At 36.5% G+C, this 14735-nt stretch overlaps 1 protein-coding gene across 6 annotated transcripts in view; it reads left to right on the top strand.

The window, feature by feature from the left end:
• The window catches only part of Tc2n (tandem C2 domains, nuclear), a 92708-nt gene that overhangs the window by 36127 nt on the left and 41846 nt on the right, over window positions 1-14735 (top strand). For all 6 annotated transcript variants that reach the window (XM_031356328.1, XM_031356325.1, XM_031356329.1 and 3 more), the window contains 4 exons: window positions 2716-2883; window positions 4234-4325; window positions 7372-7447; window positions 8142-8242. In XM_031356328.1, coding sequence (XP_031212188.1) covers window positions 2716-2883; window positions 4234-4325; window positions 7372-7447; window positions 8142-8242 — 437 coding nt within the window. The remainder of the gene's footprint in view (window positions 1-2715; window positions 2884-4233; window positions 4326-7371; window positions 7448-8141; window positions 8243-14735) is intronic.

The raw sequence follows: 14735 nt of genomic DNA, 5'->3' as shown, positions 1-14735 counted from the left end.
CTTTTCCCAATTTGTTGGTTGCCGTTTTGTCCTATTGACAGTGTCTTTTGCCTTACAGAAGCTTTGAACTTTATGAGGTCCCATTTGTCATTTCTTGATCTTAGAGTATAAGCTATTGGCGTTCTGTTCAGGAAAATTTCCCCTGTGCCTATGTGCTCGAGGCTCTTCGCCACTTTCTTTTCTGTTAGTTTCAGTGTATCTGGTTTGATGTGGAGGTCCTTGATCCACTTGGATTTGAGCTTTGTACAAGGAGATAGGAATGGATTGATTTGCATTTTTCTACATGTTAACCGCCAGTTGATCCAGCACCATCTGTTGAAAATGCTGTCTTTTTTTCCACTGGATGGTTTTAGCTCCTTTGTCAAAGATCAAGTGGCCATAGGTTTGTGGGTTCATTTCTGGGTCTTCAATTCTGTTCCATTGATCTACCTGCCTGTCACTATACCAATACCAGGAAATTTTTATCACTATTGCTCTGTAGTACAGCTTAAGGTCCAAGATTGTGATTCGACCAGAGGTTCCTTTATTGTTGAGAATAGTTTTGGCTATCCTGGGTTTTTTGTTGTTCCACATGAATTTGCAAATTGCTCTTTCTAAGTCTGTGAAGAATTGAGTTGGAATTTTGATGGGGGTTGCATTGAATTTGTAGATTGCCTTCAGTAAGATGGCCATTTTTACTATATTAATTCTGCCAATCCACGAGCATGGGAGATCTTTCCATCTTCTGAGATCTTCTTCAATTTCCTTCTTCAGAGACTTGAAGTTCTTGTCAAACAGATCTTTTACTTGCTTAGTTAGTGTTACACCAAGGTATTTTATATATTTGTGACTATTGTGAAGAGTATTGTTTCCCTAATTTCTTTCTCAGCCTGTTTATCCTTTGTGTAGAGGAAGGCCTCTGATTTGCTTGAGTTAATTTTGTATCCAGCTACTTTGCTGAAGTTGTTTATCAGGTTTAGGAGCTCTCTGGTGGAATTTTTGGGGTCACTTAAGTATACTATCATATCATCAGCAAATAGTGATAATTTGACTTCTTCCTTTCCAATTCGTATCCCTTTGATCTCCTTTTGTTGTCTAATTTCTCTGGCTAGGACTTCAGGTACAATATTGAATAGGTAGGGAGAGAGTGGGCAGCCTTGTCTAGTCCCTGAAAATTCCAATTTTTTATATACTTTGAAGTCTCATTTACTAATTGTTGTACTTAATGTCTGTGATACCTGTGTTCTGTTTAGAAAGTGTTTCCTGGTTATGGTCTTTTCTATCATTATACCAAAGTTCAGTATACCCAGTAGAAAAATAATTTTTCAATTTTGATTTTCTTCTTTGTTTTTTAAATATTTATTTTTATTCATGTGTATTGTGTATTTGTCTTATGTGCATGTGTGTGTGTGTGTGTGTGTGTGTGTGTGTGTGTGTGTGTGTGTGAGAGAGAGAGAGAGAGAGAGAGAGAGAGAGAGAGAGCGAGAGAGAGGAGGAGACTGAGTGCGCAGCACATCTAAGGAATACGTAAGAGAAAGTCAGGTACTCTGGAGCTAGAGTTACAGATACTTGTGAACTGCCTGACATGAGTACTGGATTCTAAACTCCAGTGGTCTGGGAGAACAGCAAGTGCTCTTAGCAGCTGAGCTCTCAGGTCCCTTGATTTTCTTCTTAATTGTTGCATATTTTCTTCTTAATTGTTACATTAAAAATATTCTTGGTTCTTAGTATTTCTCTTTTTATTTTTATTCTCTCACATATTACATCCTACAGTTTCCTCTCCCTCACTCCCCTTTGTTTTCCCCACCTCTCCTCTTTCCCTGTCCTCCCACCCCCTCCCTATTCTATCTCCCCTCCCAGAGACATCAAGCAAACACAGCACAACAAGCTACAATAGACCAGGCATGTACCATCACATCTAGGCATCAAGGCTGGGTGAGACAACCCAGTGTGAGGAACAGGGTCCCACAAGCAGGCAAAAGAGTTAGAGATGGCCCCAGCTCCAACTGTAACACTCAAGTTTCTCAGCTATAACATTTATGCAGAGGACCTAGGTCAGACTTCTATAGGCCTCCTGATCTCCATGAGCCTACTTGAGTCCCAGTCAGTTGATTCTGTGGGCTGTGTTCTTGTAGTTCCCTGAGCTTTCTGGTTCCTCTGATAGGTACTCCTGCTCTTTTCTAGGACTTCCCAAGCTCTACTTACTGTGTGGGTGTAGGATTCTGCATCTGCTCCCATCAGTTGCTGGATGGAATCTTTCTAGTGGTTCTTAGTATTTCTATAAAAATTTTCTATTAATTTTGTTGTCATTATTTTCCAACTTAATTGCACTGTGTTCAGAAAAAGTTTTGACCTTTTCTGAGTCCTTTTGGTTTGAATCCTTTCAAATAAAAGATCTGCTTAGTGTAGCTTTTTGGTGAACTTTTCAAATATTGTCTTTTTAAAAAGTATCTAAAACTAATTTCATTTAAAGCATATTATAGATATAAGTAGAAATATAAGAAGAAATTCAGGTCATGAACTACTTAATTGTCTATAGGGCAAAGAAAAATGCTAAACATTTGCCAGGCTATCTTAAGAGCAGGATACTTGGCTCATTCCTTTCATGCATCATGAAGTTAGAATTCTGTAAATGTGTGCTGGTTAAAGCACATGCTTTAGTGTATTTATGACTAATATTTTTAACCTGTCCCTCCAGTATATCAGCTGTTGGCTTATAGAAACACTTGCTTTCAGGATCTGCTAGAGCATCTTTTGGAGATCAAAAGACAGAACTTTGTAGCTCATTCTACCATGGACCCAGCTATGATGTGTATAACCCATGCTTTATGTATCAACACTTTTCACCTGATTTAAGTAGGCGCTTTCTTCCTCATTGTGAAACAAAAAAGTTATATGGATCTGGTAAGAAAACATTTTTTGTGCATTTCCTGTGATCTTATCTTTAACAAATTTAGGGATTAAATCTAAGACTCGCCAGGTAGTGGTGGCGCAGGCCTTTAATCCTGGCACTTGGGAGGCAGTGGTAGGTGGATTTCTGAGTTTGAGGCCAGCCTGGTCTACAGAGTGAGTTCCAGGACAGCCAGAGCTATACAGAGAAACCCTGTCTCGGATAAAAAAAAAAAAAGTTGACTTAGTCATGGTATCTGTACACAGCAGTGAAATCCTAAGACAGCCACCAACCAAAGAGTATACATGGAGGGACCTATGTCTTCATCTGCGTATATAGCAGAGAATTGCCTTATCTGGCATCAGTGGGAGGGGAAGCCCTTGATCCTGTGGAGGCTTAATGCTGCAGTGTAGGGGAATGCTAGGGTGATGAGGCCGGCAGTGGGTGGGTGCGTGAGGAAGCACCCTCATCAAGGCAGTGAGGAAGGGTGATGTGAAGGGGTGTTTGCAGAGGGGAAACCAGGAAGGGGGATAACATTTGAAATGTAAATAAATAAAATAACCAATAAAAAAGAAAAAAAAGATGGATAAAATGAATTATGTCTGCTGATAGTTCTAAATTCCATTTATTTTTCCTTTTAAAAGTTTTTTATTACAGATTATTCTATATACATTTTTTGTTATATAGTTAATAAATTTTATGACAGATATTTACAATTTTTTGTTCTAATCAGGTAAATAAATTTTAGCGCTCATGACTGAAAGTATACACAAAGAGGATAGAAAATAATTAGAAGTTTTAGTTTGATATTTGAGACGATATCAATTATATGAGCTACCATATGTATCTTGGATTCATAAAATTCTCTGGTTTTTAGGTTTTACAATTGCATGCATGTATCAATGCCACTGAAAATAAAAAATTATTTTATTAAAGGTCTGCTCTAGCAGTGTGCTAGGATACACATTTGGTGTGTAGAGTTCCTTTTAAAAAGATCTTACAGTTTCAGAGGAGCACTAGAAATAAAAGAGCAAATGGGATTCACTATTGAAATGTTATAATGTTGTATGTGCTCATAAAATAGTAGTTGAATTACATTTATGAAATAATACTTATATTCTATTAAATTATTTTTTGTGGATGAAGGATTAGGGAATATAAGCAAAAACATGCTTAATATTTAATGTGGATACAAAAATGTATTGTTTGATTGCTATAAACTTCTGCTTTAAAGATTAAATAATTGAACTTTTTTAGATTTTATCAAAATTTCTTTTAAGGTAAATTTGTATATAATATAGATGATGAATTCCTACCGTTTCATTCTTATTACTAAAACCCCTTTTTTAATTGTCGTTTTGTAGTTTGTGATTTAAGGACCAGTAAACTTCCTGGTTCCCCTGGGCTAAGCAAATCTATGCTTGATCTTACAACTTCATCTCAGCAGTTCATCCAGGTATAATAATTATATAATTTCATTATATGTGAACTGTTTCAAATAAAAATAATAGGAACTGTGTGAATTGCTTTAGGAATCACATGTAATTCTGTGACTATGTGTATTATAATATCTGAATAATAAATACTTGTCACTTCCTATATTCATTAGTTTAGGAATTTTTTAGTGATTAATAAAAGGTATTATATTTCTTTCATTTTGCATAATTTTATATCTCTTAATTGGTATGCACTGAAGTATCTTGAGGCAATTAGGATTTGTAATTATATAGTTAAAAGTACTTATTTAACTTTACTTTTTGAACATAACCAGGCAGTTACTAAGAATTAGTATTTCTATTAAGGTTTAAGACTTTAATTTTTTATTAGATATTTTCTTTATTTACATTTCAAATGTTATCTCCTTTCCTTGTTTCCCCTCAGAAAACCCCCTATCCCATCTCCACTCCCGCTTCCCTCTCCTGGCATTCCCCTACACTGGGGCAACGAGCCTTCACAAGATATCTCTTAATATCAGTGGACTTAGTTCCCCAATAAAAAGACATCAACTAATAGACTGGATATGTGTAAATAGGACCCAGCATTTTGCTGCATACAAGAAATGCACCTCAGTGTCAAAAAATAGACACTAGCTCAGTGTAAAGGGCTGGAAAACAATTATCCAAACAAATGGTACCAAAAAAAAAGCTGGAGTAGCCATTTCTAATACTGAATAAAATCAACTTTCAACCTAAAGTTATCAAAAAGGATAAGAAAGTACACTTCATACTCATCAAAGGAAAAATCTACCAAGATGAACTCTCAATTCTGAACATCTATGCTCCAAATGCAAGGGCACCCACATTCATAAAAGAAACTTTACTAAAGCTCAAAGCACACATTGCACCTCACACATTAATAGTGGGAGACTTCAACACCCCATATTCATCAATGGACAGATCATGGAAACTGAAACTAAACAGAGAAACAGTGAAACTACCAGAAGTTATGAACCAAATGGATTTAACATATATCTTAGAACATATCATCCTAAAAAAAGAATATACCTTTTTCTCAGCACCTCAAGGTACCTTCTCCAAAATTGACCATATACTCAGTCACAAAACAGGCCTCAACAAATACAATAAAATTGAAGTATTCCCATGTATTCCATCAGATCATCATGGACTAAGGCTGGACTTCAATAGCAACAAAAACAATAGAAAGCCCACATACATGTGGAAGCTGAACAACACTCTATTCAACGATAACTTGGTCAAGGAAGAAATAAAGAAATTAAAGACTTTTTAGAATTTAATGAAAATGAAGCCACAATTTACCCAAACTTATGGGACACAATGAAAACAGTGCTAAGAGGAAAACTCATAGCTCTGAGTGCCTCCAAAAAGATACTGGAGAGGGCATATATTAGCAGCTTGACAGCACTTCTGAAAGACTTTCATTTTTATTAATACAAATATAACATCATTTGATAGATTGAATGTTTTGTTTTTAGTTAATCTAAGTTATATTTGAAATTATGAAATAAACCAAAAATGATTCCTTATGTTTGTAATCCCAGCATTTAAAAGGGGAAACCAGGAAATGGGATAACATTTGAAATGTAAATAAAGAAAATATCTAATAAAAAAGTAAAAATAAAATAAAAAAAAAAAAGGCTGAAGCAGGAGCATCAGATAAGAATATGAGGTCAGCATGGGCCACATAGTAATAAAACTACGTCTGAAAACACCAGAAGGGAAATAGCCGTAGAGAGAAGGGAAGTTTAAAGACAAGCCACCTGTGTCCCTCTAGAGGAGAGTAAAAGTGCTCTGAACATCCTTTCATATATACTATGGGCTTCTTTTACATTAGTGTGGAAGGCATGGTTTACAAAATGGGCATTCATTCTCAATTAGCCTTAATAATTCATCATTAGTTTTAAAATAATTCTCATACTAGGACTATCTCAGACCCAACAGCAATATAAATATTGACACAGAGGCTTATTACTATTTTAAAGCCTAGGCCTTTTGCCGAGCAGTCTCCAGAGTACTGTATCCAGACTAAACCTGGCACTCTATCCTTCTACATAGTCAGGGGTGCTTCTCTGCCCAGCTCTTGTCCATCTGTCCACCTCCATGTCAGCTGGTATCTCTGCCTCTGATTTCTTATCCTAGCGTCTCTGCCCAGAAGATCCACCTTCCACTCCCTGCCCAGCTATTGGCCATCAGATCTTTATTAAAGCCAATCAGATACAATTTGAGAATGCCTTAGGCAGGTAAGGAAGAATGAATTACAAAATATGAGACCAGTGATGGGCCATTAACTCTCTTCTAGTATTGAATTAACAATTAAATATACAGAGACACACCATCACACAGTGCACCCCAACTAATGCTGTATAATAGCACTCTGTGTTTTTTTTTTTTCTTTAGTTTTTCGAGACAGGGTTTCTCTGTGTAGATCTAGCTGTCTTGGAACTCACTCTGTAGACCAGGCTGGCCTCGAACTCAGAAATCCACCTGTCTCTGCCTCCCAAGTGCTAGGATTAAAGGTGTGCACCACCACTACCCAGCAATAATAGCACTTTTTAAACACACATCTGAATTGTTTGATGATTTTCTTAAATACAAATGGTCAAGGCTTCATTCAATCCTAGAATTTTTGGTTTAGTAGTCCTGTGATGGTCTCTGAAGTTTTATTTGTATGGTTTGCACGATGCAGATGCTCCTTGTCTAGAGGGAATATGCTATGATAATGCTGTTTCACATTTTAATAGATTACTAGACACTTCCGGTAATGTATGCAATATGAAAATTAAGACCAAACCCAAAATACTAAAGGTTTTCTAATGTTACTTACTAAGGTATTTCTCATTATATGTTACAAATTTCTTTCCTCTCCTACAAGCGTGGGAAGTTTGGACCAATAACACTGACAAATTGATTAACATGGATTTTTGATATCAAGGTTTTTATTGGGGCATAAGCATGAAAGTTTTTAAAGTTTGATATTCAGTTTTTGACTGAAGCATATTATTGCTATTGTTATTGTTGTTGCAGAGACATGACTCATTTTCCAGTGTGCCTAGTAGTTCTTCTTCAAGAAAAAATTCTCAGGGCAGTAACAGAAGCCTGGGTAAGGAATACAGTATCCTATCATACTGCTCGTCAGGTTATTTCTGTTCAGTAATGTCTTGTCAGTATTATAGTTAGATAAAGCAAAAAGTATGCAATTCATTTTGTGTGCTGGTTATTGTACCAATGTTGATGGTATTATCACAAATTGAGATCAGATAGCCCATGGCTTAGTGTTCAAGCAGAAATAAATATTTTTTTTTAAAGTAAGCTGTTACTTATCTTTTATTTATGATTTAAAGTATATGGATTAAGGAACTTCAAGAAGCACTTAAGCCTGATAGTGCTGTTTTCAGAGTTTTAACTTAATTCCTCACATTGTAGTTTTGTTAAATTCCTAAATGATACACATTCTTAGTGTATCTTCTTTCTAGGACTTCACTGAAAAACACAGAAGTGTGATCTTTATTTACTATGTTGGAAACTTAAAATATATATATCAGGTTTTGCCAGGCATTGTGGCACATGTCTTTACTTTCAGCACTTGGGAGTGAGAGGCAGGCAGATCTCTATGAGTTCAAGGCCAGCCTCATCTACAGAGTGAGTTCCAGGACAGCCAGGGCTACATACTAAGATCTTTTCACAAAAGTCCAAAACATTTGTTTTATTTGTGCTTTCAAAATTGGTTTAAAGCAAAGGTTAATTGTATTAACAATATTGCCTGGAGTTTTTATTGTTTATTCTTTAAAATTCAGATACAATTACCCTGTCGGGAGATGAAAGAGACTTGGGGAGATTGAATGTGAAATTATTTTATAATTCTTCAGCAGAACAGATCTGGATCACTGTTTTGCAGGTAAATTAGCACAGTTAATACTTATTTTTTATTATAAAATTGAATATTTACATTTAATTTTATATAATTGAATATAAAAAATATTCAATTATTTTATATTCATTCCCTTATATCCATTCAATTAGGCTATATTTTATAACCTACAAGTATCTAATGTGGTTTCCTTTTGATAAAAGTGTCAACAGCTGTCTAAAAATTTAGGATTCTATTGTATTTTTCAGAAAAGAGTGCTTAATAAATTGTTTAACACTGAAACTGCTAGATGAAAACACGGGAAAGCACTTCAAGATACAAGCATAAGTGAAAACTTTTTTGCTTAGAACTCTAAAGCACAGGAAATTAACATGATTATCCAACCCAGAGATTAACAAGTGAATTTCAAGAAATTTAGTAATTTCTGAATAGCAAGGAAACTATCAGCAGAGTAAATGTACAGCCTGCAGAATGGGAGAAAATCTTTGCCAGTTGTACTTTAGAACTGAATATATAAAAAACTGAAAGCATGAAACACCCAAATCTCCAAATTGCCAAACAACTGACCTAAGAACTCAGCAGATCGCCCTTGAAAGGAGAAATATAAAGATAAAACATTCTGAGATGTTACTAGGGGTGTTGGGTTTATAGATGCAGACAGATGCAGTTCTACCTACGGTTGCCCCAGTTGGAGTGGCCAACGAGTTGGTAGGGGATTTCTTCTGATACTACACCTCTTATAATGGAGAGTAGATATGTGTGTCTATGTATATATCTTGATCAAAACTACATGTAATGGGCAAATCAACATCTTTTATTTTGATGTCATAGAAGATTTGGAAATTATTGTGTAATTTATGGCATATATGGCATGTTCTATTTAATTTTTTTTTTTTTGCTTCATATTGTCAGGAAGAATTTGAAATTAAAAATAACACAGATTTCAAAAGATTAAGGATATGAATAAGTGTCCTAGCTCCCAGGCTGTAAAACAATTTTAAATATGAGGAAAAGACATATGTCAAAAATATTTTATTTTTGGAAACTTGTATTCATTATGTAAGATTGCAAGAATCAGAGGTACATTCTAACAGATATACAGAAAATGCATTGGAATACAGAATTATTTTACCCCTCATTTCCCAAACTCAGTTATCATTATAATTAATCATATAGTCAGTCTTACATTGTCTTTAATTTCCACATCAAAGGAAGAGCAGGTAGTGTTTGCCTTTCTTATATTCATTTTATTTTTCCTTCCACTTCTCTGTCTCTAGCAGTGTATCTGTCTCTCTTTGTCTTTATGTATCTCTGTCTCTGTCTCTTTCTTTGTCTTTCTTCCTCTTTCTTCTGCCATCATACTGATTTTTATTTTTACAAACTTTTTATAAATTTTATTTTTTATTAAACTAATAAAATTTATTGTAAAATATACAACTCAGTATTGACACTTTTTAAGTCATCAAAATAATTTATAATAGTTAAATGTCTCTTAAATATACATGATATTTTCTAAAGCTAAAAGCAATATGCACTCAAGTTTATGAAGTAGAAAAAAAACTCTTATAAAGTCCTCTATGAAAGAAAATTGTGACAAATTCCTGACTAGACAAAAGCCATTCCATCTCCAAAGGAGAATACTCAGTGTAAATGTGGCTTCATAAATGACTTGGGTAGTGTTCCTTCTGTTTCTAATTTGTGGAATAGTTTGAAGAGTATTGTTATTAGGTCTTCTTTGAAGGTCTGATAGAACTCTGCACTAAACCCATCTGGGCCTGGGCGTTTTTTGGTTAGGAGACTATTAATAACTGCTTCTATTTCTTTAGGCGTTATGGGACTATTTAGATGGTTATCTGATCCTCATTTAACTTTGGTATTTGGTATCTGTCTAGAAAAATGTCTATTTCATGCAGATTTTCCAGTTTTGTTGAGTATAGTCTTTTGTAGTGGGATCTGATGATTTTTTGAATTTCCTCAGTTTCTGTTGTTATATCTCCCTTTTCATTTCTGATTTTGTTAATTTGGATGATGTCTCTGTGCCCTCTGGTTAGTCTAGCTAATGGTTTATCTGTCTTGTTGATTTTCTCAAAGAACTGGCTCCTGGTTTGGTTGATTCTTTGTATAGTTCTTTTTGTTTCTACTTGGTTGATTTCAACCCTGAGTTTGATTATCTCCTGCCCTCTCCTCCTTTTGGGTGCATTTGCTTCTTTTTGTTCTAGAACTTTCAGGTGTGCTGTCAAGCTGCTAGTGTATGATCTCTTCAGTTTCTTTTTGGAGGCACTGAGAGGTATGAGCTTTCTTCTTAGCACTGCTTTCATTGTGTCCCATAAGTTTGGGTATGTTCTGGCTTCATTTTCATTGAATTCTAAAAAGTCTTTAATTTCTTTATTTCTTCCTTGACCAAGTTATCTTTGAGTAGGGTGTTGTTCAGTTTCTATATGTATATAGGCTTTCTGTTGTTTTTGTTTTTTGTTTTTGTTTGCTATTGAAGACCAGCCTTAGTCCATTGTGATCTGATAGGATGCATGGGATTATTTCAGTCTTCTGGTATGTGTTGATTGACTGTGGTTAGTTTTGGAGAAGGTTCTATGAGGTGCTAAGAAGAAGGTATATTCTTTTGTTTTAGGATGGTATGTTCTATAGATAATCTGTTCAATCCATTTGTTCTATAACTTCTATTAGTTTAAATGTATCTCTGTTTAGTTTGTGTTTCAATGACCTGTCCATTGATGAGAGTGGGGTATTGATGTCTCCCACTATTATTGTGTGAGGTGCAATGTGTGCTTTGAGATAGTCAAGTTTCTTTTATGAATGTAGGTGTCCTTGCATTTGAAGCATAGATGTTCAGAATTGAGAGTTCTTCTTTGGAGATTTTTCCTTTTATGAGTATGAAGTGCCCTTCCTTATCCTTTGTGATAACTTTTGAATGAAAGTTGCTTTTATTCGATATTAGGATGGCTACTCCAGCTTGTTTCTTGGGACCATTTGTTTGGGAAATTGTTTTGCAGCCCTTTACACTGAGCTAGTATCTGTTTTTGACACTGAGGTGTGTTTCTTGCATGCAGCAAAATGCTGGTTCCTACTTACATATCTAGTCTGTTAGTCTATGTCTTTTCATTGGGGAATTGAGTCCATTGATGTTAAGAGATATTAAGGAATAGTGTTTGTTGCTTCCTGTTAATTTTGATGTTATTTTTATGTTTTTCTGGCTATCTTCTTTTGGGTTTTTTGAAAGATTACTTTCTTGCTTTTTCTAGGGTGTAGTTTACCTCCTTGTGTTAGCGTTTTCCATTGTATTATCTTTTGTTGGGCTGGATTTGTAGAAAGAGATTGTGTAAATTTGTTTTTTGTCATAGAATATCTTGGTTTCTTCATCTATGGTAATTGAGAGTTTTGCTGGGTATAGTAGCCTGGGCTGGCATTTGTGTTCTCTTAGGGTGTATATAACATTTGGCCAGGATCTTCTGGCTTTCATAGTCTCTGGTGAGAAGTCTGGTGTAATTCTGATAGGTCTGCCTTTATATGTTACTTGACCTTTACTGCTTTTAATATTCTTTCTTTGTTTTGTGCTTTTGATGTTTTGACTATTATTTGACAGGAGGAATTTCTTTTCTGGTTCAGTCTATTTGGAATTCTGCAGTCCTTTTGTATGTTTATGGGCATCTCTTTCTTTAGGTTGAAGAGGTTGTTTTCTATAATTTTGTTGAAGATATTTACTGACCCTTTAAGTTGGGAATCTTCATTCTCTTTTATACCTATTATCCTTAAGTTTGTTCTTCTCATTGTGTTCTGGATTTCCTGGATGTTTTGGGTTAGGAACTTCTTGCATTATGCATTTTGTTTGACTGTTGTGTCAATGTTTTCTATGGTATCTTCTGCCCCTGAGATTCTCTCTTCTATCTCTTGTATTCTATTGGTGATACTTGCATTTATGACTCCTGATCTCTTTTCAAGGTTTTTTATCTCCAGAGTTGTTTCCCTTTGAGATTTTTTTTTTATTATTATTTCTACTTCCATTTTTAGATCCTGGATGGTTTTGTTCAATTCCTTCACCTTTTTGTTTGTGTTTTCCTGTAATTCTTTAAGGGATTTTTGTGTTTCCTCTTTAATGGCTTCTATCTGTTTACCTGTGTTCTCCTGTATTTCTTTAAGGGAGTTATTTATGTCCTTCTTAAAGTCCTCTATCATCATAATGAGATGTGACTTTTGAATCAGAGTCTTGCTTTTCTGGTGTGTTGGGGTATCCAGGGCTCACTGTGGTAGAACTGGGTTCTGATAATGCCAAGTAGCCTTGACTTCTGTTGCTTATGTTCTTGGCATTGCTTTTATTCATCTGGTTATCTTTGGTGTTAGCTGGTCTTGCTGTCTCTGACTGTGGCTTGTCCCTCCTGGAAGCCTGTGTGTCATTACTCCTGGGAGACCAGTTCTATTAGGGAGGAGTTTAGTATGGAGAGCTATGTCACAAGGTCAGCTCCTGGGTGCAGAGGCCACCTGGAAGGATCTTGTGCCTGGCTGTTCCTTGGTTCCCGTGCCCTGATGGCTCTGAACAGGTCCCTCTTGAGACAGGAATATATATGATGTGTTAGAAGGGCAGGTCGCATCAGAACATACCACACACTAGGCTCAAACAGTTCCACGTGTAAGAGGTTTAATTGAGAGGGAGAGAGGGGGCAGTAGCAGAAATAGAGGAGGGAGCAAGGGGCGGGGGGAGGAATGTTCCCCATGTATATATATATGGGTTCTGACGTAGTGGCCACAGGTAAAGGTGGGAGGTGAGCCCAATGGATTCTGGGAATATGATGGCTGTTGCCCTAGCAACAGGTCTGTGAGACCCGCCCATGCGACACAATAGGCTTTGGAGGCCCTGATGCTAACATACCTCTTTTTTTGATATTATAAAGAGGAGGAAAGAAAAAGGGAAGGGAAAGCCAGTGGTGAAAAGGGAATGAGGGTGTCTTGTCTCTTAAGCTACTTACTGCTGTCTAGGGGTGTTGTCAATGGTGGGTAGCTGGCTTTCACCATTGGGATCCACTTGGTAAACGTACACATCAGGTTCCTCTGTGGACAACAGCTCATTTGTGGGCAGCAGCTGGTAATCCTGTAACAGGAGCTGATTAATAGTTTGGTTAGAAAATTTTTGTATTTGTCATTGAAGAAATGTAGAAACAAGATTAATGAGGCAGGGAGCAAATAATAACACCAGGAAGATGACTAGGAAAGGAGTTACAAACGGGAATATCCACTTCCATATGGGGTTTTCAAAAATCCCAGAACTGGAGGTCTCACAGTCCCTGAAATATTTTATATCTGACTGTAGCTCCTGGATTTTATTTCTTACTATCCCAGATTGGTTGACATAGAAACAGCATTCTTCTTGGAGGAACAGGCAAAGACCACTTCTTTAGCTGTCAGGATATCTAGTCCCCGTCTGTTCTGAAGCACCTCACCTGCCAAAGAATCAATCTGTTTTTGGATAGTAAGCACAGTTTCAGACATTTTTTGAAAATCACTTTGAAACTGGGAAGTGAATGTATTATATTGGGTCATGGAAGTCATTATCCCTGCAACTCCAGTACCAACACCTATGGCTATTCCTGTAGCAACCAAGAGTGGTACAACTTGAACTGTCCTCTTATGCTGGACAGCTATCATATCTACAACTTGGATTAGCAAGGGCTCGTTTCCCTGGATTACTCCCAGTTCAGGGAAAAGAAGTACTAATGTGCAAACTCCTGATCAGCTAGTAAGTAGGCAATGTTATGCCTGAGTACCACAAAGAATTGATGTGTTTTGGATTGTAGGGCATTATGGCAGAGCTGATATATCAAGGGTTATGGTTCTATTGCAGTCTAGGGAGCTCAGCATTCCCACTGAATGAGTCCCAGAGGCCTTAAAACAGGTTGCCATGCCAAAGAGAGGGACAGAGGTAAGGTATGGAGTCATGGTGACATTGGAGCCAGGGTAGCTGAGAAAGGGTAAGGTAACGTTACTTGGCAGTATCACTGGAGACGCTGTGACAATTGTGGGTTAGTTTCAGGGGGTACACATAACCAACAATCCTTAAAGTGTCCAGGTCTGGTGACATTAAAGAGTTGGTATGCTGATGTCAAGGTCTGAAGTAAAAGGCAAAATGACAAGTTAGTGCCATTTATGAGGGGTGATGTCAAAGAGGTAAGGACCTCAGAGGAGTGTTTGATTGTCTCCCCTTCTATTCTGATATCCAGGGGTTGGGCAGTTAAGACATACTTCCTCTGCATATGGCTTGTACTTACTGGGAACCTGGGCTGATTTTTATGATAGAGCTTACCAACAACTCCTGTCTCCCACCTGGAATCCAATGGGTCTTGTATGTAGAAAAAGAGTGTCTTGTAGTGTTGATAGCAGAAATGATTGACCTGTGATCCTAGCATATGTATCTGACAAGACCAATATGGGCAGCCCCTATATTCCTTTGGCCATTTTCTACAATAATCTTTTGTCTGGTCAAAGAGAAAGCAAGTACAGAGATCATAATATTTAG

Source organism: Mastomys coucha, unplaced genomic scaffold (genome assembly GCF_008632895.1).
Source record: "Mastomys coucha isolate ucsf_1 unplaced genomic scaffold, UCSF_Mcou_1 pScaffold6, whole genome shotgun sequence".
Taxonomy (NCBI): Eukaryota; Metazoa; Chordata; class Mammalia; order Rodentia; family Muridae; genus Mastomys; species Mastomys coucha.
Note: the sequence above shows the minus strand (reverse complement) of the source record. Positions and strands in the feature narration are given on the sequence as shown.